Here is a 27,936-nt window from a genome sequence, read left to right as displayed (position 1 = left end):
GTGTGCCTGTGTGTGTCTGTGTGTGTGTGTGTGTGTGTGCCTGTGTGTGTGCCTGTGTGTGTCTGTGTGTGTGTGTGCGTGTGTGTGTAGCATGAGGGCTGAGACTCGGGCAGGAGCCGTGGCTGCAGGGACAGTCACCAGAGGGGTGACACTTAGCTAGGACTAAGCAGGGAGTGGCGCAGCCGAGGGAGGAGAGGGTGGGCGGGGTGGGCGGGGTGGGGGGCCCGGGGGTGCAGGAAGGCAAGATGGCGCTCCAGATGGGGGTCAGGCCGGGGTGTGGGAGTGGGGCCGGGGAAGGGCCCTCGTGGCGAGGACAGCGCCTCTTCCAGGCCTGAGGGGGCCGCGAGGCGCTGCGGGAGCTGGGGGCACCTGGAGAGAGCCCACGCCCAGCCCAGGGGGCAGGGACCGGGCGCTGCCACCCAGCCAGGGCGCTCAGGACCCTGGGGCACCCGGCGGGATGGGGCAGGGGCGGGAGGAGGTCCTGGCCGAGTCCAGGCCCGCCACCGTGGGTGGCTTTGGGAGATACCAGGGGCTTCACTCTGGCTGCGCTGAGGTGGGACTGCTGATAGCCGGTCACCGTGGCAGAGATGGCCGTGGTCCCCGACGCCTCGTGGACGGCAACGGTCTGCAGACCTGGGTCCGGAAAGGGCGGAACACGCGTTGGGCGCTGGCCCCTGGCCGCCCCTGAAGCCAGCCCTCCCTGCTCAAGGCTGAACGTCAAGAGTGGACGGGCACCGAGCCAGGTGCTGGGGCAGCCGAGCTGGACGAGACGGTCGCCCTTTTGGCTGCTGAGGGGCCTGGGGACACCCCAGCGACACCGAGTGACCCAGTGCTTGGAGCCTGATGGGTCTGCAGGACAACGCGGGATGGGAGACCTCCGGGCCGGCAGCCTCCAGTTCCTACCCCCCCAAACGTCCATGCAGGACTGAAGGGGACACCGAGGGCGCACGCAGCCCCCTGAGCTCCGGTCCTGGACGAGGCGACCCCGGGACGCCGTCTGCCAGGGTTTCCCAGGCTCCGTCCCCTGGCCGGGCCCACAGCTCACCGTGGAACTTCCTCTGGCCACCCCCATCATCCCGGGACACCAGCTGCATGGGCAGGTCCAGCTCGATGCTGGCCAGCGCGGGCCGGGTGGACTCCCACTGGACGCTCAGGGAGCTGAAGTTGTCGAAGCGGCGGCCCTGCTGGTCGTAGGCGGCCAGGTCCAGTAGCGGGTTGCGGTGGCTGGAGACCGGCACCTGTGGGGACAGAGGTCAGGACACCGCAGCTGACCACGGGGCACCCAGAAGCTGGCCGGCCGCCTGGTGGGCTCGGGGATCCTGATGAGGGAGCAGGGGTGAGTTAACCACCCATCCCTGCGACGGCTGGCCACCCAGGTGCCCCGCACACCTGTCCCACCAGCCCTGGCCCCAGGCCACGGCTCTCAGGGGGACGAGGGAACCCGCACCTCATGGCGAGGGCTCTGGCGAAATCCGGACCCGTTCCTTCCCCTCGGTCCCCGGGGCTCCAGAGGCTCCCCTCCTCCGCCCTGTGCCCACCCACGGCCACCAGGACCTCCAGGCCCCCTGTGGCTTAGTAAGAGTGGCAGATTCGATGAGCGCAGCCCTGACGCCCCGAAGCCCCCGAGTTTGCAAAGCTCCTTGCAGAGTCAACTTCCCACCGGTCCCTTCAACGTGCCCTGGAGGCAGCGGTGGCCGTCCCCAGGTTAAGGACGAGGAAATGGAAGCCCAGGCAGGAAACAGGGAGCCAAGGAGGCCCCGCCGAGGAGATCCGGGAAGTGGCAGGTCCCAGCCCTGAATGTCCCCACCGTCCCTCCCTCGACAGATTGTGCCCAGAGACCCGGCTGAATCCAGGCTCCTGGTGCCCGAGAAGACCCCCCTCCCTGACCAAAGGGCACGGGGCAGGGGACAGGAGGACGGCACAGCCCGCAGCCCGGGTTGACCCTCGGGGCCCGTCTTCCTGCTCCAGCGCTTGGGGGCTGCCGTCCCCAAGCCTGGGCTTCCCCAGCCAGGAGGCGGGACGTCAGTCCCCATTTCAGAGGAGGGGAATGGGGCCGCCATGGGCCTTATGGGACACCTGGCTCCCACCCCCGTACAGGCCTGGGTCCCCCAGGAGGGGCTGTTCTCTCTGACCGTGGGGGTGACCAGGTCCCTGGTTCCCGCTGGTGGAATAGGACAAGTGACTTGTGACAATTGCAAGGAAAGCTTTCAGGCCACAAGAGGATCTCTCTCTCCGCAGGCCACGCCTTGGAGAGAAGCCAGCCACGCGGCTGGGGCCAGGGCCCAAGCACGCCCCAGGCCCCGGGGTCCCGCCTCGGCGCCCCACAAAAATACAGCCGTAAAATAAAGGTGCCGTGTCCACCCGCGACCACGAGACATTTGAAAAGCAAAACAAGATAACAATGACGCAAGCCAGGGTCCCGGAGCTGCTCCGAAGTGCATGCGTCACAGGAGCAAGAGGCGAGCTTCTGTCCGGCCCGTGAGGCCGCTGGGCCCGGGGAGTGTGGCCGAGCCTGCCTGGTGCAGCCTCCGCTCGGCTGGCTTCCCTGTCCTTTTTATTTAATCTTAGTTGCAAATGGACGCCTCCTGTTATTTGACTTATTCTGATGCAGTGCTCAGGAGGGAACCCGGCGCCTCACAGGGGCCAGGAAAGGCCTCTGTGCAGCTCCGAGCTCAGCCCACGCTTGGCGTTCTTACTCCCAGGGAACACGGGGTCCGTGCGAGCTGCACGACACCCTCCCCTGGGGAGCGGTGAGCGTGGGCAGGGACGGAGGGGCCCGAATGTCCCAGCTGCGACCCTGCTGTTCCAGGAAGGACTGGGCCCCCGTGCTCCCAGGTGGCTGGACCCTGCCAGCAAGGTGATCCGGAGCAACGTCGCTGTGCCCATTTTACAGACGGGGAGACTGAGGGGTGGAGTTGTGGATAACTCACTTGAGGGCACCCAGGGGCACGGGTGGGGCTCGGCAGGTCCCGTTTTAAGGCCTGCGGACACCCTAGGACACGGTGCAGCTGCTTCTTGCTGCCCCAGCTGGACGCCAGCATGACCCAGGCCCTGGCACAAAAGCGGTCCTGACCGGAGGGAGCTGAACACTGAACAGTCTGCCCCATGACCGAGGCCGGGCTGGAATCTGGTTCCACTTGGTCGATCCGACTGGTCGACTCCATTCTGGTGTCTCGCCCTCACGGATAATCTGCTCTACACACCGTATGGGCGGCCTCTGGGTCGGGAGAGCTGTACTATCCAACCCATATGGCGCCCGCCATGCACCGCAGGGACCCAAATTCCTCAAGGTCCCCTAAGGAGACCCTAAACCACAGAGGCCATGCCTGAATGGCCGCCTTGGGGCTCAGGAACCCGGGGACCGATGGATCACTCGGCGGTGGTGCGTCCCAGGCCGCCGGTTTCTGCTGTCACGGATGACACGAGAGCCTATTCAGAGGCCAGCTCGGCAGGCCGACCGCCGGAGACCACCCTGGCTGACCCTGAGGCCGGCAGCGGCCGGGCACAGCCGGCGCAGACTCGGCTTCTTTGGTTCAAAGCCAAGGTGGAGGGGCAGGGAGAGGCACCGAGATCTGATTTTTCTCCCAGGTGTTGCTGAGCAGCGTGAGCTGGCTTTCCCGGGGCCACCGGCTCTGCGGGTGACCACCAGCCGCCCCCAGCCCCTTCCTGCCGGGGAGCTGGAGCGTGGGATTCCAGGGGGCAAAGCAGCAGGTGAAGTGAGGGCTGCCCAGCGTCCCCAAGCTGGGGAGGTCGGGGGTGGGCCCCAGGGAGCAGCCGGTCCAAGACCCAGGAGGGCACGGGAGGAACATCCCGGGAACAACTCGGTGGCCAACGGAGTGGGCGAGGGGCACGGGGGAGGGGCCCAAGGCCCTCGGGTGACAGTGGGGAGAAGCCACGGGCAGGTTGTAAGCAGACACCCACAAGGAAGCTGGTGACAGCCACTCTGAGCACCTCGTGTCCAGTCACAGCTGTCCCCTGCAACAGTACCAGATCGCCTGTCCCCGTCACTACTGCTCAAAGAAGGGCAGCTCCTGGAGCAGGCAGGACGGGTACCCAGGCTGGCCGGGCTCATGCTGGCCCTCCTGTGGGAGCTGCTCCCTCTGACTCCCTCCAGCTCCTGGCCACGGTCAGGGGGACCCACAGGCCAGATGTCCCCGCCAGGTCCAGACTTGGCAGGATTTTCTCGTTCCCACCAGGGATAATTCACTGACGAGGGAAGGGTTGATGGCCAGCAGTCAGGAGGGGAGGTGAGGGGACGGGGCGAGGAGGGGGAGCGGAGACCCGAACCCGCCGACAGCAGGAGCTGGGTGGCCCTCCTCCCCGGGGCTGCTCCTCCGTGTTCTCCAGCAAGGCAGGGTGGCTGCAGCCCCCGGCCACCTACCATATAAAGGGCAGCCACACCAGAGTCCAACAGAGTCCCCACGAGAGGACCCGGAAAGCGCTTCAGGAGAAGAGGAATCTAATTACTAAGTGGACCCTGCACACTATGTGCCCAAACTGCCCCCTGGTGACCCAGGTGTGTAGAGTCATTAGTTAAAAAAAAAAAATTAAGAATTTGAAATTCAATGACCCCAAGACAGGGGAGAAGTCTCCTCCTGGACACGCCGCTGCTGGACTTGGACAGGCCCGTCCCTGCGCCACGTCCAGGACACCCAGGCCCCAGCAGGGAAGGGCCAGCTTCCCAGGGTCGCGGGCCTGAGCCTGGGCGCTCCTTCCTGCCCAGAGGGCGCCAGGGTGGATGCTCCGCACTGAGCCTGCTGGGGTCGGGGGCCGAGTGCTTCCGGCCTAGACACCCGAAGTCCTCACTTGGGATGGGACAGGGCAGGGCGTCTGCCGCCCCGCAGAGGCGCTGTCTGGGATCTGAGTGACCCGGGTGCCGAGGAGGCCGAGTCCCTCCCGCTGACATGGCGAGAGCTGAAGGAAATGTCCAGGGGGCCGTGCGGGCTCAGCGTCCAGCTCCCAGGCGGGCAGCCTGGCGACTCCCCAGAGACGTCTGGGTGGAAGGCCAAGCCGCCCTCCTTCAGCCCCCAGACCCACCGCCACAGCTCCCACCCTGGGGGTGCTTCACACGGGTGTGGCCTGGGGAGACCCGGCTGCCCAGAGCTGCCCAGAGCTGCCCAGGTCCACTCTCTGGGAAAGCAGCAGGCCCTCAGGGGCCACTGAGGAGCAGTGACAACTGGAGCCATCGCTCCCTTGTCACTCTGCAACCCCCCCCAGCCAGGTGGGCCATGTGCAGGGGAGGGTCACGGACGTGGGGGGCGGGGGAGGGTCACGGACTCGGGAACGGTCACCGGGAGAGGAACCTGAGCAGCCCGGGGGAGGAGGGCCGCCTGGGGGCCTGGGCACCTCTGTTCCTGCTGTCCGACTCCTGGGCCCTTCCCTGGGCTCTGCCAGGCTGCCATGTCCCCGCCCTCCTGCTGCTGCTGTGGCCCCTGCTGCCCTTCCCGGGCCTCTGCCACCTCGCCTCCACCTGCCTGTGACCTCCCGTCTCCCCGTCAGCGCCAGGAGGCAGGACCCTCGCCTCCCCGACCAGAGCGTCCTTGATCGGAGTGCGTTTGCCTTTCGTGGACGAGGAGGGAGCCGGGGGTGGCGGGGGCGGTCCCACCCCTAAGTCAGACACCTCAGAACCCGGGGCTCCCAACACCCTAGGGACTGCGGACGGGATGGGGTCCCAGTCCCAGGGGACGGACCAGCGGGTTTCCTCTCGCCTGCTGTTAGGCTGACCCCAGGGACACCCCTCCCCCTCCCCTGCATGGGGCCTGCTGCTGCTGTCCCCTCTCCACGGCAGCCCCCACCCCTGCTGTGACCACGCACTCTGTCCACAGACACCAGGCGTCCCCTCAGGTCACAGACGAAACCCTGAGGTTTTTACAAACCCCGGATCCCAGCGGGATAGGCAGCCAGCCTGGAATGGGAGGGAACGGGCTGTCCCCAGTGCGGACAAGACTACAGCTGCCTCTTACGAGGGGCTCCATCCTGCTGGCCCAGGGGCATCAGCAGAAGAGGGAGGGAAGGGCAGTCCACCAGCTCCCCTGCCCGCCCGCCTGGACTGTGCTCGGGACACAGCTGACCTCTAGCTGGGCGAAATCGCCTCACGCAGAGCCTGATTTATCATCAAGGGTGCGGTGTCTCACGTGACCTAGGGACTGTGGCGCACTGTGGAGCAGGGGCTGTGCCCACAGGGCTGATGGGGAGCTGGGCCCAGTCCTGCTGCCCAGATCAGCAGAGAGTCCTGCCACATTTCACAGCCCAGGAAAATGCCAAATTCCAAGCATGGCTTCTCTTTTTTGGCAGGGAGGGCTACCAGGAATTGAACTCAGGAGCACTCAGCCACCGAGCCACGTCCCCAGCCCTTTATATATTTTATTTAGAGACAGGGTCTCACTGAGTTGCTCAGGGCCTTGCTAAGTGGCGGAGGCTGGCCTCTAACTTGTGATCCTCCTGCCTCAGCCTCCTGAGCTGCTGGGATCACAGGCGTGGGCCGCTGTGCCCGGCTCCAAGCATGGCTTCTAATAACGCCATCGTCAAGTCAAGAAGTCATGAAGCAGGTGGTAAGTTGGGGACCAGCTACGCCAGCTCCCTTGGGCAGCTTCTGCCCACCCCGCTACTCCTTCCATCCCCACTTGGCTTGGAAAGGTGTGACCATGGCCGTCCCCTTGCCTCCCGCCCGCGGCCCCACACGCACCACCTGCTTGCTCTGCTGCAGCAGCGGACAGGACAGGTCCAGCTGGGGGCTGGCGTAGACGGGCGTGAGGCTGAACCTGGACGGCGGGGCACAGACGAACTTCACCACGGCGGGCTCCACGGCAGGGAAGGGGTTGGTGAGGCTGGGCTGGTTCCCCACGGACAGCGCGATGACCTGGGGAGACAGGCGTGGTCAGACACCCCCGGGCACATCCCCTGCTGCCCCGTCCAAGCTCAGTCTTCTCCTCTGCAGGATGGGGGACGAGGACGCCTGCACCCCCGGGGGCTGCCCAAGGCCTGGGGACACCGGTGGGACAGCGGCGCGTTCTCAGCGCTCAGGACTCTCAGACGGGAGCCTGAGGGCCGTCCATGCGGATCCCAGGGAGGGTGGGGTCAGGGATGCGCTGTGACCTCCCAGGTCCCCAGGAACACCGCCAGGGGCCACCTCACTCCACGGCGCCTGCCATCAGGCGGTGGGCCTGCAGGGGCAGGCCTGCTGCAGCCGGGGGCCCCGATCCTCAGGGAGCGGATCAAGCTGGCTGTGCAGGACACGGCCCAGGAGGGGTCCGGAGCCTCAGCCCGAGGAGCCCACGGCAGCTCTGGAGGAAACGCGAGCTTCCTGCCAAAGCCAAGGCCTCAGACGCCAGATCCGGCCCCTGGGCTTAGGAGCCTCCCAGCTGATGGGCCACCGCCCGGTCCAGCAGCCCCTCGCCCAGCCCGGCCACAGGGCAGGAAGGAGGGCGGGTCCCCAGGGTCCCAGGTGAGTGGGCCCAGAGCCTGGGAGAGGGGTGCAACCTCCTGCAGCCCAGCGCAGGGACGCGGGTGGCCCGGCCACCCGGGGGTGAGGCGCTTTCCTGATTCACTCGTCTCTCGCTCCGTTCTTACCGTGGGATGATGCAGCGTGACGCAGTTACCGCTCCTCAAGTTTTTTTTTTTTTTTTTTTGCATAGACACACATGCAAATCCCCCGTGGAAAGTGGGGTCTTTCCCTGCGCACCCTCTGACCAGGCTGGCACAGTCCCGGTGTGGCAATGTCACGAGGGCATCGCAGGTGGTGCCCGTGAGCCTCCTGACACCCTCTGGGCCCTGCGCGGGAGGGCTCTTCACCACGGCAAGCAAAAGGACGCTCTCCCGCCTCTCCTGGTCCACTCTGACCGCCCGCCTTGCCTTCTGGGCCCCTCTCCCGGGAACCCTGGGGAAGGAGCAGTAGATCCCCACCGGAGGCCAAAGGGGCGCCCGGCCCTTAGCTTCCGCCTGCTGGAGGGTCAGGGTACTGGGCACCAGAGGACGGGCACAGTGAGCGGCCACGCGCCCAGCCATGCCAGCCCGGAGGGGATGCGGGTCACATGTCTGTTTTGTTCAGTTCACTCAGCCTTCTAATATTTTTGATTTTCCACGTTAAAAAAAAAAAATGAAGTGCTCTCATACACAGATGCCCATGGCCTGCTCATCTAGGAAGCCCGCCTAACTCTGCCACTCGCTGATTTTCTGCCCCCAGCTGATGGGGGATTCTGCAGCCCTGAGAGAGACCACCCTGCTGGGGAGGGGCCACCCTGGCCGGCTGGCTCCCTGAGAGCAGTGTGGACCCGTAGGCAGGAGACGGGGTCCTGCCTGGGGACACACTCCTGTCCCCTGTCACCTGGCCTTCACCTGCTTGTCTGTGACATGGGTGTAACGGGATCAGGGCAGCCAGGGCCCCTCCCCGCGAGCAAGCTGCCCACCTCACCTGCTCGCCCAGGGCCCGGCAGGTCACCAGGATCCTGTGCTGCTGGTAATTCCGGGAGGCAGGGGGCCCCAAGAGCGCCAGACTGATACTGTCCGCGTCCTCGGAGGTGATGTTCCGGAAGAACTTGGAAGGCTCGAGGACCCAGGGTCGGGGGCCTCCTTCGAACCACATCTCCTTCGAGGAGCCCAGGGTGACCACGGCCACCGAGGAGGGATCCACAGCCTGGGAAGGGAGAGCGAGGAGACTCAGGGCAGGCAGACTGGATGGCCAGGTCCCGGGGGCTCACCCTGCTTTGTGGGGTGGGGTCAGGCAGGTCCCAAGGCCCCTTTCAAGTATCTTTGAACACCTCCTGGGTTGTGAGGATCCCAAGGACTCAGCCCCGGAGAGAACCCAGCCTCCCCCTGGGCTGAGGGGCTGGGGTGGGGTATCCACAGATCTGCCTCCTTCGTAAAGCACCGTGGGAAAAGCCCAGCGTCCTTGAACCCGGCCAGTCCTCCCGGGACCGTCTGCACGCCAAGGGAGGCCGGCAGAAAGTAGTTCGGGTGCAAAGTCCTCACGCTGTTACGCATCACAGGAAGAGTTGCTGAATCAGACACAATGGCGGGTAAAACCGAGGGGTTCTCGAAACCTCCAGTAAACCCGGGGGATAAAACTGGCAGCATCTTTTCCTAAAAGGCTCCTGGCTGCGCTTCTGGGCTGCGCAACTGGGGCCGAGGGTGAGCTCCCTTCCCGTGGAGCACGGCGGCCGAGGGATGATGGCAAGGAGCAGGACCCAGGGAGGGAGAGGGCAGGGGCCCGGCTCACCCTGAGGGGCAGGTAGGCAGCGATGGTGATCCTGGCGCTCAGGTGGACGTGGCCGTGCGTGTAGCTCACCAGGAGCGTGGTGGAGCCCTGGGCCTCAGCTCTCACCTGGACGCCGCTGCAGTGCTCCGAGCCTGGGGGCAGCCACCCTGTGCCAAGGAGGGAACCACAGGGTCACCACGATCGAGCCTGGCGGGCGGTGGGCCCCTCTCTCATTCTGGGCTGGACACACCATCCAATTTTTTATTTATTTACTTTTTGGCGGCACTGGGGATCGAACCCAGGGCCTCACACATGCTAGGCAAGGGCTTCACCACTGAGCCACAACCCCAGCCCCTTTTGAAATTATTATTATTTTTAGTCATAGACGAACAGCATGCCTTTATTTTATTCATTTATTTCTATGCGATGCTGAGGATCGAACCCAGTGCCTCACACAGGCTAGGCAAGCGCTCTACCACTGAGCCACAACCCCAGCCTTATCCATTCATTTTTTAATTAAGTTAAAAAAAAAAAACCAACTTACTTAATTCTGGAAAAGGACACAGAAAACTTCCCACCTCACCATTTATAATGTTTAGTGGCATGAGGGGCCACCGTCCCCCACCACCTGCCACCCAAGTCTTCAGCTTAGGAGCTGAAATTCTACACCTGCTCAACAATAAGTCACCAACCTCCCCACCCCCACCACATGCCCACTTCATTTCCCGAGTCCGCCAACATGGTAACTCTGACTACCTCACGTCAGTGGATCCACATGCCTGGCTCATTCCACTCGTGTGATGTCCTCAAGGTTGTTGCTGTTGAACCCTGGTAGAATTTCCTTAATATCCCACGGCACAGATGTACGCCCACGGCCCTTGGTGTCTCTGTTGATGGACGAGTGGATGGCTTCTGCCTTTAGACTCTCAGGAACAAAGACCCCGTGAACCTGAGTTTCCTATAGCTCTTTGAGATCATCCCGCTGGGTAAATATCCAGAAACGGAATTGCTGGATCACATGGGGACTCTCTACTTTTCTGAGGAGCCACCAAGCTCTCTGCAAGAGGAGCTGCACCATCTCACATCCCCGCTGACAGACAAGAGTTCCGGTGTCTCCACCTTCTTATCAACACTTGTGATTGTCTCTTTTGATGGACGGTCCCGTCTCAATGGGCGTGGCTGCTCACTGGGGTTCTCATGTGCATTTCTCTGATGATTAGCCATGTTAAACATCTACCTATACCTTCTCCTGTTCCATAAGCTGACTTTGCACTCTGGCAGGTACTTTGATACACACAACTTTTAAATGCCGATGTACCCCATCTCTCTCGTTTTACATCTGTCGCCTGTGCTTTGGGGTGTGATCCCAAATCTGCTGTCACGAAGCCTTCCCTCTGTCTTCTTCCAAGTCTTGGTTTTAGCTCTTACACTTAGGTCTCTGATCTGTTTTACTATTAGGATACCACGTGATGTACGGGTTTGATTTCATTCTTTTGCACACGGATATCTGCTTGACCTAGCACCATCCATCAAAGAGGGCGTCCCACTGAATGTTCTCGGCACCCTTGTCAAAAATGACTTCACTACGATGTGCAAGGGTTTATTTCCAAGCTTGGTGAACAATTCCACGGGTCTTTAAAGTAGTCTATGCCAGGACCACACTGTTTTGATTGCTGGGGTTGGAACGCTATAGCTCAAAAACAGGAAGTATAAGACCTCCAAGTTTCCACTTTCCCAAGACGGCTTCGCTCATTCAGGGTACCCTGACATCCACGTTCCTGTCCCTCTGCTGAGTTCTCTTTAGTTCTTAAAGCCCCTTTGTAGAATCTTTGGGGTTTTCTTCCTAGAAGATCAAGTTGCTGGCCACAGAAATAATTTTAACCCCATTTGGGGGCCTGTTGTTTCTTTTTCTTGTTTAATGGATCTGACAAGGCCTTCCGGGTACCATGCTGAACGAGAAGTGGCCAAAGCAGGCAACCTGTCTGCCTCCTGATCGGACGGAAGCCTGTCCATCTTCCCCCACCAGGATGGCAGAGGGGTGGCTTTAACACGTGGCTTTACGTGGAGGTATTTTATCTACTCCTCATTTATTCTTTTTTTTTTTCCCGTAAAGTAGTTCTTGCCTGGTCAAACAATCTGTCGGTTGAGATGACCATGTGGGGTTTCTCTCCATCCTTCTGTTAACCTGGTATGTGGTCTGGGCTAAGTTTGGAATGTTCCAGAAACAGGTTCTGCTTGGTCGGGGAGTGAGTCTTTCAGAGTGCTGCTACGTTCCAACGCCTGGTATTTTGTGGAGGTACCTGTGCTCACTGAGGATGTGAGTCTGTACTTTTCCTGTAGTCTCTGTCTGACTTTGGAATTGAGGTAATGCCAGCCTCGAGGGATGGGCCAGGAAGTGTTCTCTCCTCTGTAATTTTTAGGAAGAAGAAGAAAAGTCCTGGTGTTCCACCTTTAAATGTTTGACAGAATTGATCAATCTGGGGTTTTGATTTGTCAGGAGATTTCTGGTGACTTATTCGATTTCCTTACTAGTTACAGATTTATTCAGAATTTCAATTTCCTCATATTCTTGTCTGAAGAGTCGGTCTTGGTATGTTTTGTGTTTCTGGAAATCCACTCATTACATCCATGTTATCCAACTTCTTTATCAATCTTTTTATTTCTGTATAAATTTCATTTTTAAAAAAATTTTTTTTATTTGTAGATCAACACAATACCTTTATTTATTTCTATGTGGTGCTGAGGATGGAACCCAGTGCCTCACGCAGGCTAGGCAAGCGCTCGACCACTGAGCCACAACCCCAGCCCTGAATTTCATTTCTGAGGTTAGCAATGAGTCTTTCATCAGAGACAATCTAGCTAAAGGTTTATCGATTTTATTCATCTTTTTAAAGAACCAACGTTTGGTTTCATTGATTTCCTCTACTGGTTTTCTAGTCTGATTTTTATCTCTGATTTAATCTTACCGATTTTCTTCCTCAAGATAGCACCAGATTTAGTCTGTTCTCTTTCTACTTTCTTAGGTTGTAAACTTAGGGTGCTGAGTCAGGATCTTCCATCTTTTTTTTAACTAAAACATTCAGAGCTGTAAATTTCTCGCTTATAACTTCATGTTTGGGTCCCCATTTCCCAAGTTTTAGTAAACTGCGTTCTTATTCTCGTTTGTCCTAAGGATTTTTCTCCTGTCCCTTATCATTTATTGGTTGCTCTCTTCTTCTTTAAGACTGTTGTTGGGTTTGAACAACTTTGTGACTGATCCGGTTTTCCTTCTGCTACTGATTCCCAACGTTACCCTGGTGTGGCCAGAGTACATACTTTGTATGATATATTTTAAAATATACCGAGACAGGGGGCTGGGGACGCAGCTCAGTGGGTAGAGTGCTCGCCTCGCATGCACGAGGCCCTGGGTTCAATCCCCAGCACCACCAATAAATAAATAAATAAAATTATACTGAGACAATTTGTGGATGGGCCCTGGATGCAGAAGCAAAGTGGCCCAGATGAAAGACAAAGTCACACAGGTGGGACAGACAGCTACACTTCCGGCATTTTCTCTATGCTTCCGTCGAAGCCATTTTCCCTTAACACATCTTAATGTCTGCAATCATGGGCACCGTGAGGAGTTTAGGCTTCTACGCTGTGGAGCGATTGAACTGCATGAATTGCCCTATCGATCGCCTTAGAAAGACAAATCCCACAGGACCTCTGTTCTGTGGAATCTAACAGAGGTGAACTTCCAGAAATGGACAGTAGGACAGTGGTGATCAGGGACAAGGCGTGGAGAGGGGAGAGGGAGGGAGGGAGGGGGAGTGGGAAGGAGGCAGGGGGAGCTGCTGTCAAAGGGAACAAAGTGTCAAGGACAGGAGACAGCTTAGAGATCTGTTGCAGGGCAAGGTGACCACAGTCGAGAATAACGTCCCTCCCGTATGTTTTGAAGTCGGTACCACAGTCCATTTCACCTGTCTCCCTGTGTCTTAAGCGGTCAACCAGAAGACCCTGAGTTCCATGGATCCTGATATCATGGTCATGGTGGGGGATGAGCCAGCTATGCACTCAAACAGCTCAAGAGGGAAGCAGGCAGTTCAGGCTACTGTGACTTCAGAGACCTATGAAGGTCATCCCAACAGCAACGGTGGTTACAAGTGCTGTTTTCTTTTGGTACCAGGGATGCTTAACCCCTGAGCCACATCCCCAGCCCTTTTTATATTTTATTTAGACACAGGGTCTTGCCGAGTTGCTCAGGGCCTCGCTCAGTGGCTGAGGCTGGCCTCCAACTTGCGATCCTCCTGCCTCAGCCTCCCAAGTCGCTGGGATGACAGGTGTGTAGCACTGTGTGCTTAAAAGAACTTCTCAAGAAATGAGACCCTGGGTGGAGTGACTGTGAAATCACTTTCTACTATTAACAAAACTCACCCAGCTTAAGATATTCTGTTATGGCAGGAAACAGGGACCGAGCTATGGAGTCCCACAGAATGCCATCAACATCTCCATGCACTGACTAGCAGTCCAGATTTCTAAACAGGTATCTTTTAAACAAACTGAGTTCTCCGCGCGAGTCCACACAAAGGTCCACACGCTGCACACGGGGGGAGACTGAAGGTACTTTCTGAGGGAAATTCTGACCCACGGGGCCTCTGTCTTCCCAACTCGAATTCCTCTAAAAATAACTGGCACTGTGCAGATGGATATCCATGTGGACCCTTCCCAACAGTGAGGAGCCACCGTCATCACAACAAGTCACGCCCCGGGACGCTGGGTGACGTGCCCAACAGCACTGGGCCAGAAAGCAGAAGCGGTGGCTCAGACCCAGAGCTGCAAGCCCGCTACTCTGTTCCCCGGGACCCTGCCCCATGCCTGGGGTGAGGGGAGGGGGCAGCTCATCGCCTGCAGCCAGAGGCCTCTGTCTGTGCAGTGCCGTCTCCTCCAGCCTGAATGGCCACCCACGGCGACCCTGGAGATCCCCCTGCCGGGACGCCCCTCAGAGCTTGCTCATCTTACAGATGTGGCATCGGGGGCATGGAGGGGCGGGCGACCTGTGGAAGGTCACTTGGCAGGCAAGACAGACCAGGCAGCAGCTGAGGGTGAGCCCTGTGCGTGGCCCACTCTGCAGCCTCAGGTCCTGAGGAATCTGGGCAGCCCACTCGGGAGCCAGGTGCTCTGGCCCCCACCCTGCCGTGCCGGTCTACCTGGAAGGGGCTGGAACACGCCCTGGTTCTCCACCTCCACCGCCAAGTCGAAGTGCGAGCAGTCGCTCAGGGTGACCGCCTTGCTGTCCCCGCCGGGCATGAGGCCGTTGATCCTCAGGGGCAGCTCCAGGGTCTGGCCCACTCGCGCCTCCACCCGGCATGGGGCGAACTCCATGCTGCTGGGCTCGATCACGTACACCTGGGGGAGGGGGAGGGCGGCCAGCTATTAGGACACGCTGCCGTGGGGCTCCGAGGACACAGGAGCCAGGCGAGGAGGCTGGGCGCACAGGACTCAAGGACAGAGCTGGAGGGGAAGGCCTCTCTGAGAGGGCACCCGGGAGCACAGGCCTAAGGGCCACGTCAGAACCGCTAGGCCAAGGAACGTTCCCCGAGGCGGGGAGATGACCAGGTCGAAGGAGGCCGGGGGCCCTGCTGGCTGGCCCAGGAGCCCGGCTCTGCTGTGACACACACTGCCTCCTGGGGACTATCCTGGGCTTTGGGCTGAGCAAGGGGTGAACGGTGGCCGTGTACCGGGGAGAGGAGGAAGAGCCCCGGAAGGTGGTCACAGTCAATACGCAGACTGGGCAACGGCGCTGCCTCTAAGGGGCCACTGTCCAGCGTGTCCACACAGAAGCGGACTGACTTCGTCAGGGGTGAGCGGATCTCCATCAAGAGAATGAAGGACCTTCCACCCGTCCCACTAATGTCAGAGAAGACGGTGGCAGGATGACCCCCTACGGGGCTTTGGTTTCTGCCCTAAATGAGGTCACACTGGGGTAGATCAGAGCAGGGATCAGGTGGGGATTGGGGTCAGAGGCCATGGATACAGAGGGACTGCCCACCCGCCACTGCAGCTAAGTGAGAAAATCCCGCCTAATGCAGGGCGAAAAGCAGGTGCGGAACTGAACAGGGCGCACCTGACTCTGCGCCCGGGGGTGAGGGCAGAGGAGACTCGCCCGCGAATGGACGATCCAGAGCGCAGTGGCCCTCTCGGATGGAGAGATCTTTTGGGTACAAGGACCTTTCAAAACCGGCTGACTGCCTCAGGTCCTTGGTGAGCTCTGGCCTCCCCTCCGAAAACCCCAGCTCTGGGGCACTTGGCCCTTCCCATCCATGACTCTCGGGCCTGGGGCGTGGGGGCGTGACCTCCGGCAGGGCTGGGATGAACCCGCATGGCCTCTCGGGCCGCCGGCACTGGGCACGGGGCTGCTAAGGTCTCACCTTCATCTCGCCGAAGTGCAGCGGGTTCTGGACGTCATGAGCCTGGATCACGCTGAGTCCCGTGTCGCTGCCCGTGGTCATCACTCCCTTGACGGTCACCGTGGCGACCATATAGCTAGAGGAGGACCAGCTGAAGTTCCCGCTGCCCCCGTGGGCCTGGGGAGGAAGACCGCCAGGGAGTAAGCCAGACACTGGCCCAGTCCCCACGGGGGGACGGTGCCGGGGTCCGGGACACGTGTGCCCACGCTCACAGTCACACACGCTGACCCCTCACACTCAGCTGCCCACCCACCTAACTCCTCACACACCAGGCACTCACTCACCTACACGCCGCTCACAATCACACCAACACACACGCTAGCCCTCACACCCTGGTGCATGCACACCCACGTCCACACACACCCACCCACACCGTCCCAGGCAGGTCCACACCTCCCGGTCCCGCCCACACCCTCGCGCAGCCACGCCCCTGCTCCCCGCCCACACCCTCACAGCCACGCCCCCTGCTCTCCACCCACACCCTCACAGCCACGCCCCCCCCATCCACACCCTCACAGCCACGCCCCTGCTCCCCGCCCACACCCTCACAGCCACGCCCCTGCTCTCCACCCACACCCTCACAGCCACACCCTCTGATCCCCACCCACACCCTCACAGCCACGCCCCTACTCCCCATCCACACCCTCACAGCCACACCCCTACTCCCCGCCCACATCCTCACAGCCACGCCCCCTGCTCCCCACCCACACCCTCACAGCCACGCCCCTACTCCCCGCCCACACCCTCACAGCCACGCCCCCTACTCCCTGCCCACACCCTCACAGCCACGCCCCCTGATCCCCGCCCATACCCTCACGCAGCCACGCCCCCTGCTCCCCAGCACGTGGACACACGCTAGGTCAGCGAACCCGTGGGAAATCACGGCCCTCGGAGCCTGCAGTCGTCTGGCACCCCAGAGAGGGGCCCTAAAGGTCGCAGAACGGACGGCAGATGCACCCCAAGGAACGCACCAGGGTCGGAGTCTCAGGTACCTTAATGGTGTACTGATAGGCGCCCGTCTTCGGTTGCCATGGAAACGTCAAGATGCTGGGATGGAGAGTGATGGGGGTATGAATGTCCACCTCCTGCTGGTTCCACACGGGCACTGGGAGCAGATGGACCCCTCCGTCCTGCGGGGTGGGGGGTGGGTAAAAGCACGGCAGGTCACTACGACCGAAGTCCCCAGCAGTTCTTCCCAGACAGGGTCGTGGCGGGATCAGGCCTCAGAGGCAGACGTGGTGCTCGTGGGAGCACGGAGGAGCTGCCAGTCAGCCAGGCTGCGGCCTCCCTGGTTCCCTGGGCCTGGCCCCCAGCGCTCTGTGCCAGGCCGCGACGCCGCCCAGGCTGCCTCCCTGAATCCTCAGGACTGTCGCGGCTGCCCCACTTTAGAGAGGGGGACACCAGGGCACCGTGGCCTGGAGCCCAGACCCGCTCCTTTCTGCTGGGAGCTGATGCGCCTGGCGGGGTTGGAGTTGTACAGGGGAGAAAAAGGGGCACCCCATGCCGATCAAAACCATAGTGTTCCTCCCTACAGCAAATGCAAGAAAGTGGGGGGCTGTGTAGGAGCCGAGGGGCCCAACATGGAGGAAGGGGGCTGGTCAGGGCACAGAAGGGCTCCCGGGTCAACGCCATTCCCAAATCTGAGTTCCCGCCCTCAGTGCTCAAGGCGCAGGGTCCCCCTTACAGGAGCAGGGCCACGGAGGAGGGGACGCCTGTCCTGTGTGTGGGAACAGGACGTCTGAGGCCCCGGCTCTGTGCCTCCCCAGGCCCCAGGACAGCAGCCTGGCTGGCAGGGCCGGGACTCCGGGGGACATCTGTGCCCTCCGAGGCGGGCTGCGCGGGCCCAGGGGCAGCGGGCCTGGGAAGCGGGGGTGGGCGCCCACTCGCCTGGTCCACCACAGAGGTGAGGGTCGCGTTGATGGTGGTCTGGCCCCGCTGTGTCGGCCTGACACGGTGGTAAGACCCGTTCTGGGAAGACGAGAGAACCTCGAAAAACTCAGGCGGAAACCCGGCTTCAATGCGGAGGTTCTGGAAGGCAAAGGGAAGGGCGAGAGGCTTTGGGGTGGGGGACTCGAGGGAGCAAGGTTCCAGCAACAAGCTGGAGGACCTCAAAAGGGCAGCCGGGCCAGGGTCAGGGGCCCTCTGGGGGTCCCACGGGGCTCAGTGGCCTCCAAACACCAGGGAAGCCCTGGCCTAGAGCTCTGACCACTCAGCACGGGCCCTCCTAGTCGCCCCCTCTGCATGTCCCTGTATGGTGACCTTCCATGTGGTACTCGGGGCCAGCTCTAAACCCGCCCTGAGCATTCCGGGGGTCTCAACTAGGAACCACCAGCTACAGCCAAGGACATCAAATCCCTGAGAGTCGACTTCAAACACAACAGAGACCGTCCTGGCCTTTAAGGAGACAAGGACAGCCCAGAAGCAGAGGGGCACCGGGCGTCCTTCTCAGAGACCGTCACCACCCAGAAGGTCCCGGATGCTCTGATGGACAGCCCTGGGAAGTTTTCAAAGGGACACAAGAATGGCCTCATGGCTGACAAGGCTTTCCAGGGGCAGCAAGCAAGGTGGGCCTCTGGAGGGAGGTTATGGGTATCCCCAGGGCTCAGGAGGGAGCAGGCAGGAAATGCCCCCCGTGGCCTGCAGAGAGGGGAGATGGAACTCTCAGCCTTGGCCAACGCAGAGGGGGCAGAGGGCAAGCAGAGGCCCCTGCCAGTGCGGCCTCCTCCCCTCCAGTCCTCCACGGAGGCTGCGCAGTCCCCAGGGCTCACAGGAACTGGCGAGCCCCACAGCCCGAGGCCGGTGTCCCCACAGACCTAGGACACCACAAGCAGGCAGAAACTCCCTTCTAAGTCTGCCCAGGTGGGGACCCGGGCAGCTCCGGGGCTGCTCTATGGGCCCCTGCTTCATCACCTGGCCAGAACCCCAGGGGGCACTCACGTCAGACAGGTAGACCTTGTTGCTGGACTTGTCCATCACTTCAATGGTGACGTCATACAGGCGGCCAGTCTCCAGTACCCACCTGTCACCAGGGTGGACTGTGAACCCTAGGAACAGGCAAGTGGAGGAACCTGAGCACTCAGGTGACCAGGGCAGCGGGGCCGAGGAGAGGACAGCGAGCACCCATAGCAGTAGGGTCTGCTGTCCACCCACCGGGGGGCCCTGCCACGATTCACCTGGCGGGTTCACCTGGCCCTCAGTCCGGAGAAGGCCGAGGGGGCGGGGCCTGCGCTGGCCTGATTCCCGGGCTGGCACTGGACACGCCCAACTGGCGGCTCAGGGTTCCCGAAATCTGGATCGGGAACTCAGCTGTGCCAGGCTGGGCACCCGCCCCACAGCCGGAGGCCACCGCAGCTGCAGGCTAGACCCATGATGGCCACGGGTCTAGCCTGGGCTAACACAGGTCTAGCTGAGGCTACGGCAAGGCTGGTCTCAGAAGCCACAGCAGGTGGAGCCTGAGGCCACCCAGACGTAGGCTCTGGGGCTGGGGCAGGTCTCACCTGGGGTCTGGCACTGAGGGTCACCCAGGGCGAGCCTGCCCAGTTCTTCAGGTCTCACTGTCCCCACACAGAGGCCACACCGGCTACTTGTGTCCCCACAGGTCCTTCTGTGTCCTCACCTCTGCGCCACCACCCCAGCTGTGTCCCTCTGCCTGGCCACCCTTCCCACCAAGCTCCTTCAAAGGTGACGCCAGCTTCTTTGCGGTCCCTTCCCAGGAAACCAAGTTCAGAACCCGGTCTCAGGTCCCTTAGCTCCAGTGCCCAGGGGCCTGTGCAGGGAGAAGGCCGCGAGGGGACACTCCTGAGCAAGCAAAGCTCCCAAGACACAGAGGGCCACCCCGAGGCCTCGCTGCCCTGTCAGCTCGGGTCTAAACCACACGCCAGGCTCAGGCGCTGGCCGAGGAGGGCACCCCGTGGGGCGGACGCTCTCTGCCCTGGGCTGCCTGCGGGTATTCAGCAGGGGAGTCCCCCTCGGGCCGGGAGGCGTTGTCATGGCAACTCCAGGTGCCACACAGGCCCCAGGGGCTCAAGCTGCTGTCTGTCACCCCTGGGCCCCCCGGGCTGCGCCCGTCAGTCCTCCACTCCTGCAGGTCTCTCCGTCCCCTGATGCCCCCTCACCTCCCTGGCAAAGCACGTGCCAACTGTCCCCCTCCCTAACCAGGCTGACGGCGGGATTCCCAGCCTCAAAAGGGCCAGAGCAATGGACAGGTCTGGGTGGAGCCCAGCATGGACACCGGGAGCCACCTTGGGCACCATCCCCTTCGCCTGACGTGGCTCATACCTCCCCAGGTAGGACTGGGGAGAGGCCCAGGCCAGGGCAGCGATGAGGGCTCATGGCCCCCAAGCCTTCCAGGTACCAGCAACGGCCCAGGTGAGAGCTGTTGCTTTCTGTTTCTTTGGGTGCTGGGGATGGAAGCCAGGCCCTGGGGCCTGCTAGGCCGGCACTGTCCCCTGAGCCACATACGCCTCCACCCTGGCCTCCGCCCTGGCCTCCACCCTGGCCTCCACCCTGGCCAGTGCTGTTCCATTTCTTAAACTCTTCACAGGACAGACCAGCAACGTCTAGATGGTTCCAGAAGACCCACACTCACCCAGGTATCCGGGTTCGACCACGTAGACGGTGCTGTTGGGTAACCGAGACGCGCCCTGCATACGGATGCCTGCACGTTTCGTTAAGGGAAAAAACACAAGCCAGCAGGTAGAGCAGCTCAGGTGGCCTGGGGACCAGACCCCACAGGGCAGGGGGAGGAAAGGGGAACACCCCCAGATGCCGGGGCCCAGGCCAGCCGGAGCTCAGACGGTTCCAGGGACAGAGGCCCCGTTGTACCTTCTGCCCTGGCAAAACAGAATCTCTGGGAAGGATGCCAAGGGTCACCTGTCACACAAAAACCTTTGGGGTACCAACAGCCCCACCCACCCTGATCTGATGGGGCTGCAAGTATCGGAGAAGCTTCTAGAGGCCAGGAATGATACTCGGCTCCCGCCACCACCTGTCTTGGGAGCCTCTCCGGTGAGTCACCCGCAGAGGTGCGCATAAGACGCTCCGCGGTGAAGCTATTTCGGTTCCTTCTGATTTTCAAACAGTTGGGGAGAAGACAGGGCTATTTTTAGCCTGGCTGGATTTCAGGGAGAACAACGAACTGACTTCCAGGCAGCAGACGCACCACCTGCCCACGCCGGCCCGGAAGAGGATACTCCGGTGGTCCAGGACCAGGCTGCTCTGTCCCAGCTGCACTGCGGTGACCCGGGACGTGTCCTGCGCCAGGACGGCCACGGGCCGCCCCGGGTCTCCTCCGGGGCCCGGGACGCAGTCCTGAAGCTGCAGCTTGTACTGGTCGGAAGGCATGGAGAGTTCTGCGCAGAGAACACACCAGAAACGGAGGGGAGCCCGTGAGGACGCGGCGCGGCCGCCAACACGCGCCCCGCCCCGCTCCGCGCCAGCAGGGCGCACGGCCGTGACAGGCCTCCCTGAACTCTCAGGGCTTCTGCAGTTGACGGACGGACGAGGCTGACAACCATGAGTTTTCAGAGGCGACTGGTTTCTGTGTGACGTCCCTAAGATACTTGCAGTTTTTCCTCCTTCTTTCTTTTTTTTAAAACGATGACAGCCTCCAGCTAAAGCTCTCCCACGGCTCAGGAGTGCCAAGCGGAGCCCACTTCTGGCCCGTCACCTGAGCCAGAGAACACTGTTTCTGCACCCGGGGGGGCCGGGGGAGGGCCTCACGGATCATGTCCGCCCTCTTGGGGTTCCCGAAACAGGCTCTGGCTGAGGGTCTCCAACGGGGTTCCAGGAGCTGGGCCTGTGATGGCCAAGAGCTGAGGCCAACCCGGCTCTGCACCACCTGTAGGCTCCTCTGTGGGAAGTGGGCTTCCTGCCCTGAGTGGGGGCGGAGGCCCAGCACCCAGGAAGCAAGAGGGTCTCTGAAGCTCTTCACCTCCCTCGCCCTAGGCAGAGAGCACCGGCTCGGCTCTTCCCTCCCTCCCTCCTTCCTTCCTCTTCCCTCCCTCCCTCCCTCCTTCTCCCCCCTCCCTCCTTCCTTCCTCCCTCCTTCCTTCCTTCCTTCCTCCTCCTTCCCCTCCCTCCTTCCTTTCTCTTCCCTCCTTCCTTCCTCCTCCTCCTCCTCCCCCTCCCTCTCTCTCTTTTTTTTTTCTTGTGGTGCTTGGGATGGAACCCAGGGCCCCACTCACGCTAGGCAAGCTCTTGATACAAATGGCAACTCTGGGGACTTGGGTCATGGCTCAGAGGTACAGCACACAATGAACATACCCAAACCCCCAGGTTGCCCCAGAACCACAGAAAAAGGAAAGGCAATGGTGACCTTTGACCGGGAGAAATGAAGACAGTCAGAACTAAACAGATTTTGAATGATATGGAGCAGGAAACAATTTTTTTTTTTTTTTTCGGTACCAGGAATTGAACCCAGGGGTGCTTAACCACTGAGCCACCTCCCCAACCCTTTTTATATTTTTAGAGACAGGGTCTCGCTGAGTTGCTCAGGGCCTCACTAAGTGGCTGAGGCTGGCCTCCAACTTGCAATCCTCCTGCCTCAGCCTCCCGAGCTGCCGGGGTTACAGGTGTGTGCCAGTCTGATGTCACGCTTTAGAGATGAGAGGGCTGAGGGAACCAAGATGAGCTTGCTCATGGTCTGCTGTGACTTGGATATGGTTTGAACGTGTTCCCCAGAGAGTCACGCGCTGGAAGCCTGGTCCCCAGTATGGTGGTATGAAGAGATGCAGGTACCTTTAAGAGGTGGGGCCTCATGGAAGGTCGTTAGGTTAGTTGCCATGGTTAGTTCCCATGAAAGTAGGTTGTTATAAAAAGCCAGCCTGGCTCTGAATCTGTCTTCCTGTCACATCATGTGATCTGTCCCTGTCACATGCACTCCTACCATGAAGCCATCCACCATGATAAAGCCAAGAGGGCTGCACCACCATGTGACAGAAGCCTGATCCAAACAGATGCTGGCCAAGCTCTTGGCCCTCCAGAACCGTGACCTAAATCAACTCCTGTGCTTTTTATGAAGGTCCCGGTCTCAGGTGTTTTGTTACAGCAACAGAACGCAGTCCACAGCAGGTGAGGAGCCTTGAGACCCTAGCCACTTATATTCCTGCTCCCGAGTCCTTAGCCTGTCCTAACTAGCCACCCCCCGCTGTCACTAGAGTTGTGGCTGTGCTCCATCCCTCCTGTGAGGCGGAGGAAAGGGGACATGGAACACAGCAACGCCCCTGCCTACCGCTCCTCTCTGGGTCCAGGACCTGGCATAGGAGATACCCAAGATCGTGGCTCCTGAAGAAATTTTAAACAAAGTTTTTTTTTTTTTTTCCTTTTTCCAGAATTCCCAGGAATTCTGATGGGACTTCTGAAAGGGTGGTCACCTGACGACCTCCTGCCCTTGGGAGCTAGTTGTGGGCTCTAATAAGACTCCAGCAGTTTACCCTGGGAGCCGAGGGTCCCTAGTGGGCCCTCAGTACCGCCTGTGGGGTGGGCCCAGGAATCCGGATCCACATGAGCCCTTGGAGCGATTCTGTCGCCGGCTGAGCCGAGACTCCTTCAGCGTGGACGCGGCCCGTCTCCTCATCTGTAATCAGGGGAAGCTGGCCAAGCTGGGCTGTGATGCTTGCTGATGACGTACCCAGTGTTCAGAACCGGGCTTTGGCCCCTCAGGATGAACCCAACGTAAAATCACCCCCTTGGCTCAGGCTTCCCAACAACCCTCTCTACAGAACTCAAGGGTCCGGCGAGAGCGACCTTCCAAGAGCGCGCACTCGGTGACCTCAGGACTTCCCAGCACCAGGCCCCGCCTCTGAAAGGTCCCATCCTCCACTCCCACACTGCCACACAAAGGACCCAAGCCCCGGACCTTTGGGGAACAAACCACGCGCAGGAGGAAGAAGTCTGGACTGACCACTCAGACCTGTGGGAGGCTGAGGCAGGAGGATCAAGAGTTCAAAGCCAGCCTCAGCAATGGCGAGGCCCTGAGCAACTCAGCAAGACCCTGTCTCTAAATAAAATAGAAAAAGGGCTGGGGGTGTGGCTCAGTGGTTAAGCACCTCTGGGTTCAATTCCTGGTTACCCACCTGCCCGCCAAGAAGGAAGGGAAACGGCCAGAGAAGACAGACCCAAAGAAATCCAAAAGGGAAGGGAAAGAGAAGCATTGCATTTTTAAGGGAGGAAAACCAGAAAGAAAGAAAACATAAAGGATTAACTTGGGGTTCTAATTAGCCAGTACGGTGACAGGCCCAGGGAACCATCTTCCCATTTAGAATTCTCTGGGCCTCCCGCAGGATGCTGTGCGCAACGGGGATTTGCTGAAATTCAGGTCCCCTCTAATGACGTCATTCCCCTGACTTCTCACTTTAGAAAACCTATTAAACATGACAGTGATGTGAATTATCTCTCCATTAAAAAAAAAAAACCCTCTAAAGGAAACCAGGGAGCTTCCGCTTGTGCGTCTTGCTCCTGGTGAACCTTCGCTGGCTCGGCCTGTTTTCCCAGAGCAACCATCTGCAAGCGGCTCCGGAGCCCAGGCAACCATCGCCATCCGTCAGGCAGGTGTGTTTATTTTTGGAGGAATTTTCCATCTCATTACCCAGCTGATGAGAGGAAGGCGCCTCCTTCAAGTCCTGCGGTACCTTCTTACGGTTTCCAATTCCTTGACTTCGGCAGCAGGTCAGGGACTGAATCCCCAAGTTTCCTGGTCCCTCGGGATGTGCGGGCTCTTGGGGACGGGAACACCTGAACTCATTCAGGTGAGCTCTGGATAAGATCAGCCCGACCCTCCTGACCATGCTGCCTGCCCTCCCCCTCTGAGGCACATTGTCACGAGTCCCAAGAGCCCCATACAAGGGGGCCGTCTCCACCCTCTCCTCAGGGAGGTCTAGAGAGCCCCTTTTATCACCTTTCTTTTGGGGGGGTACCAGGGATTGAACTCAGGGGCACTCAACCACTGAGCCACATCCCCAGCCCTTTTTATATTTTATTTAGAGACAGGGTTTTACTGAGTTGCTTAGTGCCTTGCTCAATTATTGAGGCTGGCCTCCACATTGTGATCCTCCTGCCTCAGCCTCCTGAGTCGCTGGGATGACAGGCACATGCCACTATGCCCAGCTCCTTTTATCACCTTTAGCATTTTTTCTAGTTTTCCCTTGAGAATATCGGTGGCAGAGGGAAAGAGGCCAGCAGATCCTAGAGAAGTTAGGACAAGAAGCCCTGCAGCTTGGTGACCCTCGAGTTTTCTGTGCCTCAGTTTCCCCATCGATGAAACAGCATATGGACAAAACCCGCCTTAGCGCACGCAGGGCCTTGCCTGGCACCCAGGAGGTGCTTGGTCACTGTGAGCCCTTGTTGGCAATGCCTGGGCTTCCAGACCCTTGTCCTTCAGGTCACTGAGCCACTCCTGGTCCGCATTTGAGTTAGGGAGGACTCCCTACTTCTGAGAAGACTCGCCCGTCGCCTCTGCGTTTTTGAAGACGCTCCCTCGCGACGTTCTTCCTTAGGAGGCTGCACCACTGACCTCTGAGCCACTTTCCTTCTGGAGTCTCAGAAAACATCGCCCTGGCCTGCGCTCGTCCTTCTAGAATTTTCCTTCCCGAACTCCAGGGTGAGTCCGGGGCTCCGAGCAGGCCGCCCGAGCCCCGCCTCTTAACCATCCTGCTCTACAGCCTCACTCCTCGGAGTCGACACTGCAGGAGGCAGGGATCTCCTGACCGGCACATAGTAGGTGCTCAAGAAACCCGAGCTGGCTTCTCTTCCGCCAGGTCCCTTGTCAGAGTGGGCTCCAGAGGCAGGAGGTGGCCAGTCCTGGGCCTCCGTGGCCTTCTGAGGAACCAGAAGTCCTGCCACCCAGGGACGACCAGCCCGGCATGCTGCTCGAGCTGAGTGGGACTTTGAGCGATGCTGTGTCTGCCGGTCCCCGTCTACGAGCTGGGCTCAGAGGTTCAGGCATGCCGGTGCCGCCTCGGCCATGCCCCATGTCACGGACAGAGACACCCTGCCCACCCGGCCCTCAGAGCCTGACCCTGAGCGCAGCACTCTGCTGCCCAAGGCCTCGGGGGCCTGCGCTCGCCTGAACCATCTTGAGTCCGAGGAGGACGGGCGCTCCTGGTGACGCTCCACGCCGAGGACACGTCACCCCCGAGAGTCTCCAGAATGACTCCCTCCCCGTTCATCCACGGGCTCTCAGGCCAGGCAGAGGCCTCCAGGGCCCAGAGGGGGACCGGCCCCGAGGAGGGACGGGGGCTTGCTCAGGTCCTCTCATGGTCAAGGTCACCGTGGGAGCTGCTCCAACGGAAGGTCTTCGCGCCCCTAAGGGCGGGAGGGATCTGTACCCTCACGTTCAAGCAGCGTCCCTCAGCACGGCCAAGGGGGAAACTACCCCGGGGCCACCCAAGGGGGTCCGTCCGGGCCACGAACAGGAGGTCCCCAAGGAGGGAATTGTGACACGACAAACGTGAGGCTCACGGAGAAAGCCAGCCAGAGAGGCTGACCCCACAGATGTGAGGTCCCCAGAGCGCCCAGACCACAGAGCCGGGGAGCAGAATGGTGGGCGCGGGGGCCGGGCGGGGGAGGGGCTCACGGTGCAGCAGGACGGGGTTCCCATCTGGGAAGAGGGAGTGGTTCTGGTGATGGGGGGTGGTCACGGCCACACGCGTGAATGGACTTGGTGCCGCAGAGCTGTGCGCTCAGCAGTGGCCAGGATGGCGCACCTGGTTATGAGCACTTTGTCACAATTAAAAAAAAAAAAAAAGAGAGAGGGAAGCGTCCCCGTCCGCGCGCACCTGTGATCTTGCCCTGCCGGATCTTCTGCACCTTGTAGCGGAGGGAGGTGCCCACCAACAGGTAGACGCTGTACGCCGGGTTCAGGAGCACGTTCTCCAGGATCAGCAGCCTGACCTCCGCAGGACGCACGTTCTTGGCGAAAAGAAGAGGACGGAACAGGTGAGGCGGGCAGGGGATGGGCACGGAGGAGACGTGGGCAGGGGAGAGAGAGCTGGGGGGTTCTGTTTTGTTTCGTGGCGTTTTGGTGGAGCAGGGAGGGAACCCAGGCCCTGGCCTACGCTGGGCAGGCTGGACCTGTCCGGAGACTTCTTTTTTTGTTCTTTAATGTTCTGGTCGGAACGGGGAAGGTTAGGGGTGAAGAAACAAGCCGTCCCGCTCAACCCCATACCTGTGGACCCCAGAAACCCCAGGGGGACCCTGTCAGCGCGCTCCAAGGTCATCACCAAAAACACCCCAGGACCTTGCCGTACCACGAGGCAGGCCGGCTCCCAATTTTAAAGATGAGCGATTAAACAGAAAGCAGAGGAGCTGAGAGGGATCGGTGGCCAGGACTCCCCAGGGCCACCAGGAACTCAAGTTCTCGCCCACAGCCATCCAGGGAGGACGGGGGCCCCCGGGCCACCCGGAAGGCAGTGCTGTGTGTCTCTGAGGAACCTCGGCCCCACCTGCTCCCCCAGCCCCTCCTCGGGAAAACTCATGAGACCCTTGAGATGCGAGAAGACCCCAAGTGGCCTGTGTGGAGTGGCCCAGGGAGACAAGTCCCCCGGGGCCGGGGTCTTCCCTTGCCTGCAGGCCGTGGGACAGGCCCGGCTGTCCTGGCCATAGACAGCCAAGCCACGGACTCTGGGCCCCGAGGGAGGCTCATCAGCCCTGCGGGTCTTTGAAGGCCCATCAGCGGCCCTATGGGCCTGGGCGCGTTTCTGGCCTCTGGGTTGTCCTCTGGGCCCGAGGGGACAGCTCACAGCCCTCCTCACATAGTCAGTTAAATGATAAAGAAAATAAAAGCCATTCGGGTCACTTGCAGGGGCCCCGGCTGTGTGGAGGGTGCACTTTAGCACAGGCGGCAGGGGCGGCCATTCAAGGACCCAAGTCAGGATAATGACCGTCTCTGCAGCTAGGCAGTGGACCTGCCCAGCCCCGATGCCACAGAGGGGCCAGCCCCACCCAGGCTGAACGCACGGGATCCTGCGGCCGCTGAGCCGCGGCTGGCGAGACCCTCGGGATTCCCGGACCCCTGGCCCACCTCTGCAGGGAGCCTCGGGCAGAGAGGATGTCGTTCTGCCTGAAACCTCCCAAAAAAGCGGCAGGGGAGCGCCCCCTCCCCCTCCCAGGCTCCGGAAGGACGGAGGTCAGGGTCAGGTTCAAGGTGAAGCCCGAGGGGCTGGGGCTGGGGCTCAGGGCTAGAGCGCTGGCCCGGCTCGTGCGAGGCGCTGGGCGCGATCCCCAGCACCGCGGGAAAATAACTAAATCAAATGAAGTTCGGTGTCTGTTGATGACTAAAATATATTTTAAAAAAATAAC

The 27,936-nt window shown here is 60.6% G+C and overlaps 1 protein-coding gene across 1 annotated transcript in view; it reads right to left on the bottom strand.

The window, feature by feature from the left end:
• Nup210 (nucleoporin 210) overlaps positions 1–27,936 on the bottom strand; it is a 100,809-nt gene that overhangs the window by 36,543 nt on the left and 36,330 nt on the right. Inside the window, exons 6-18 of the mRNA XM_047534705.1 lie at positions 26,415–26,547; positions 20,832–20,990; positions 20,228–20,296; positions 18,577–18,683; positions 17,527–17,667; positions 16,632–16,769; positions 15,601–15,756; positions 14,380–14,578; positions 9,215–9,360; positions 8,411–8,632; positions 6,686–6,859; positions 1,046–1,238; positions 527–633 (exon numbers count right to left, since the gene is read on the bottom strand). Coding sequence (XP_047390661.1) covers positions 527–633; positions 1,046–1,238; positions 6,686–6,859; positions 8,411–8,632; positions 9,215–9,360; positions 14,380–14,578; positions 15,601–15,756; positions 16,632–16,769; positions 17,527–17,667; positions 18,577–18,683; positions 20,228–20,296; positions 20,832–20,990; positions 26,415–26,547 — 1,944 coding nt within the window. The remainder of the gene's footprint in view (positions 1–526; positions 634–1,045; positions 1,239–6,685; positions 6,860–8,410; positions 8,633–9,214; positions 9,361–14,379; positions 14,579–15,600; positions 15,757–16,631; positions 16,770–17,526; positions 17,668–18,576; positions 18,684–20,227; positions 20,297–20,831; positions 20,991–26,414; positions 26,548–27,936) is intronic.

Source organism: Sciurus carolinensis, chromosome 19 (assembly GCF_902686445.1).
Source record: "Sciurus carolinensis chromosome 19, mSciCar1.2, whole genome shotgun sequence".
In the NCBI taxonomy this organism is placed as follows: Eukaryota; Metazoa; Chordata; class Mammalia; order Rodentia; family Sciuridae; genus Sciurus; species Sciurus carolinensis.
The sequence above is the reverse complement of the archived record's forward strand: the minus strand, read 5'-3'. Positions and strand labels throughout refer to the sequence as shown.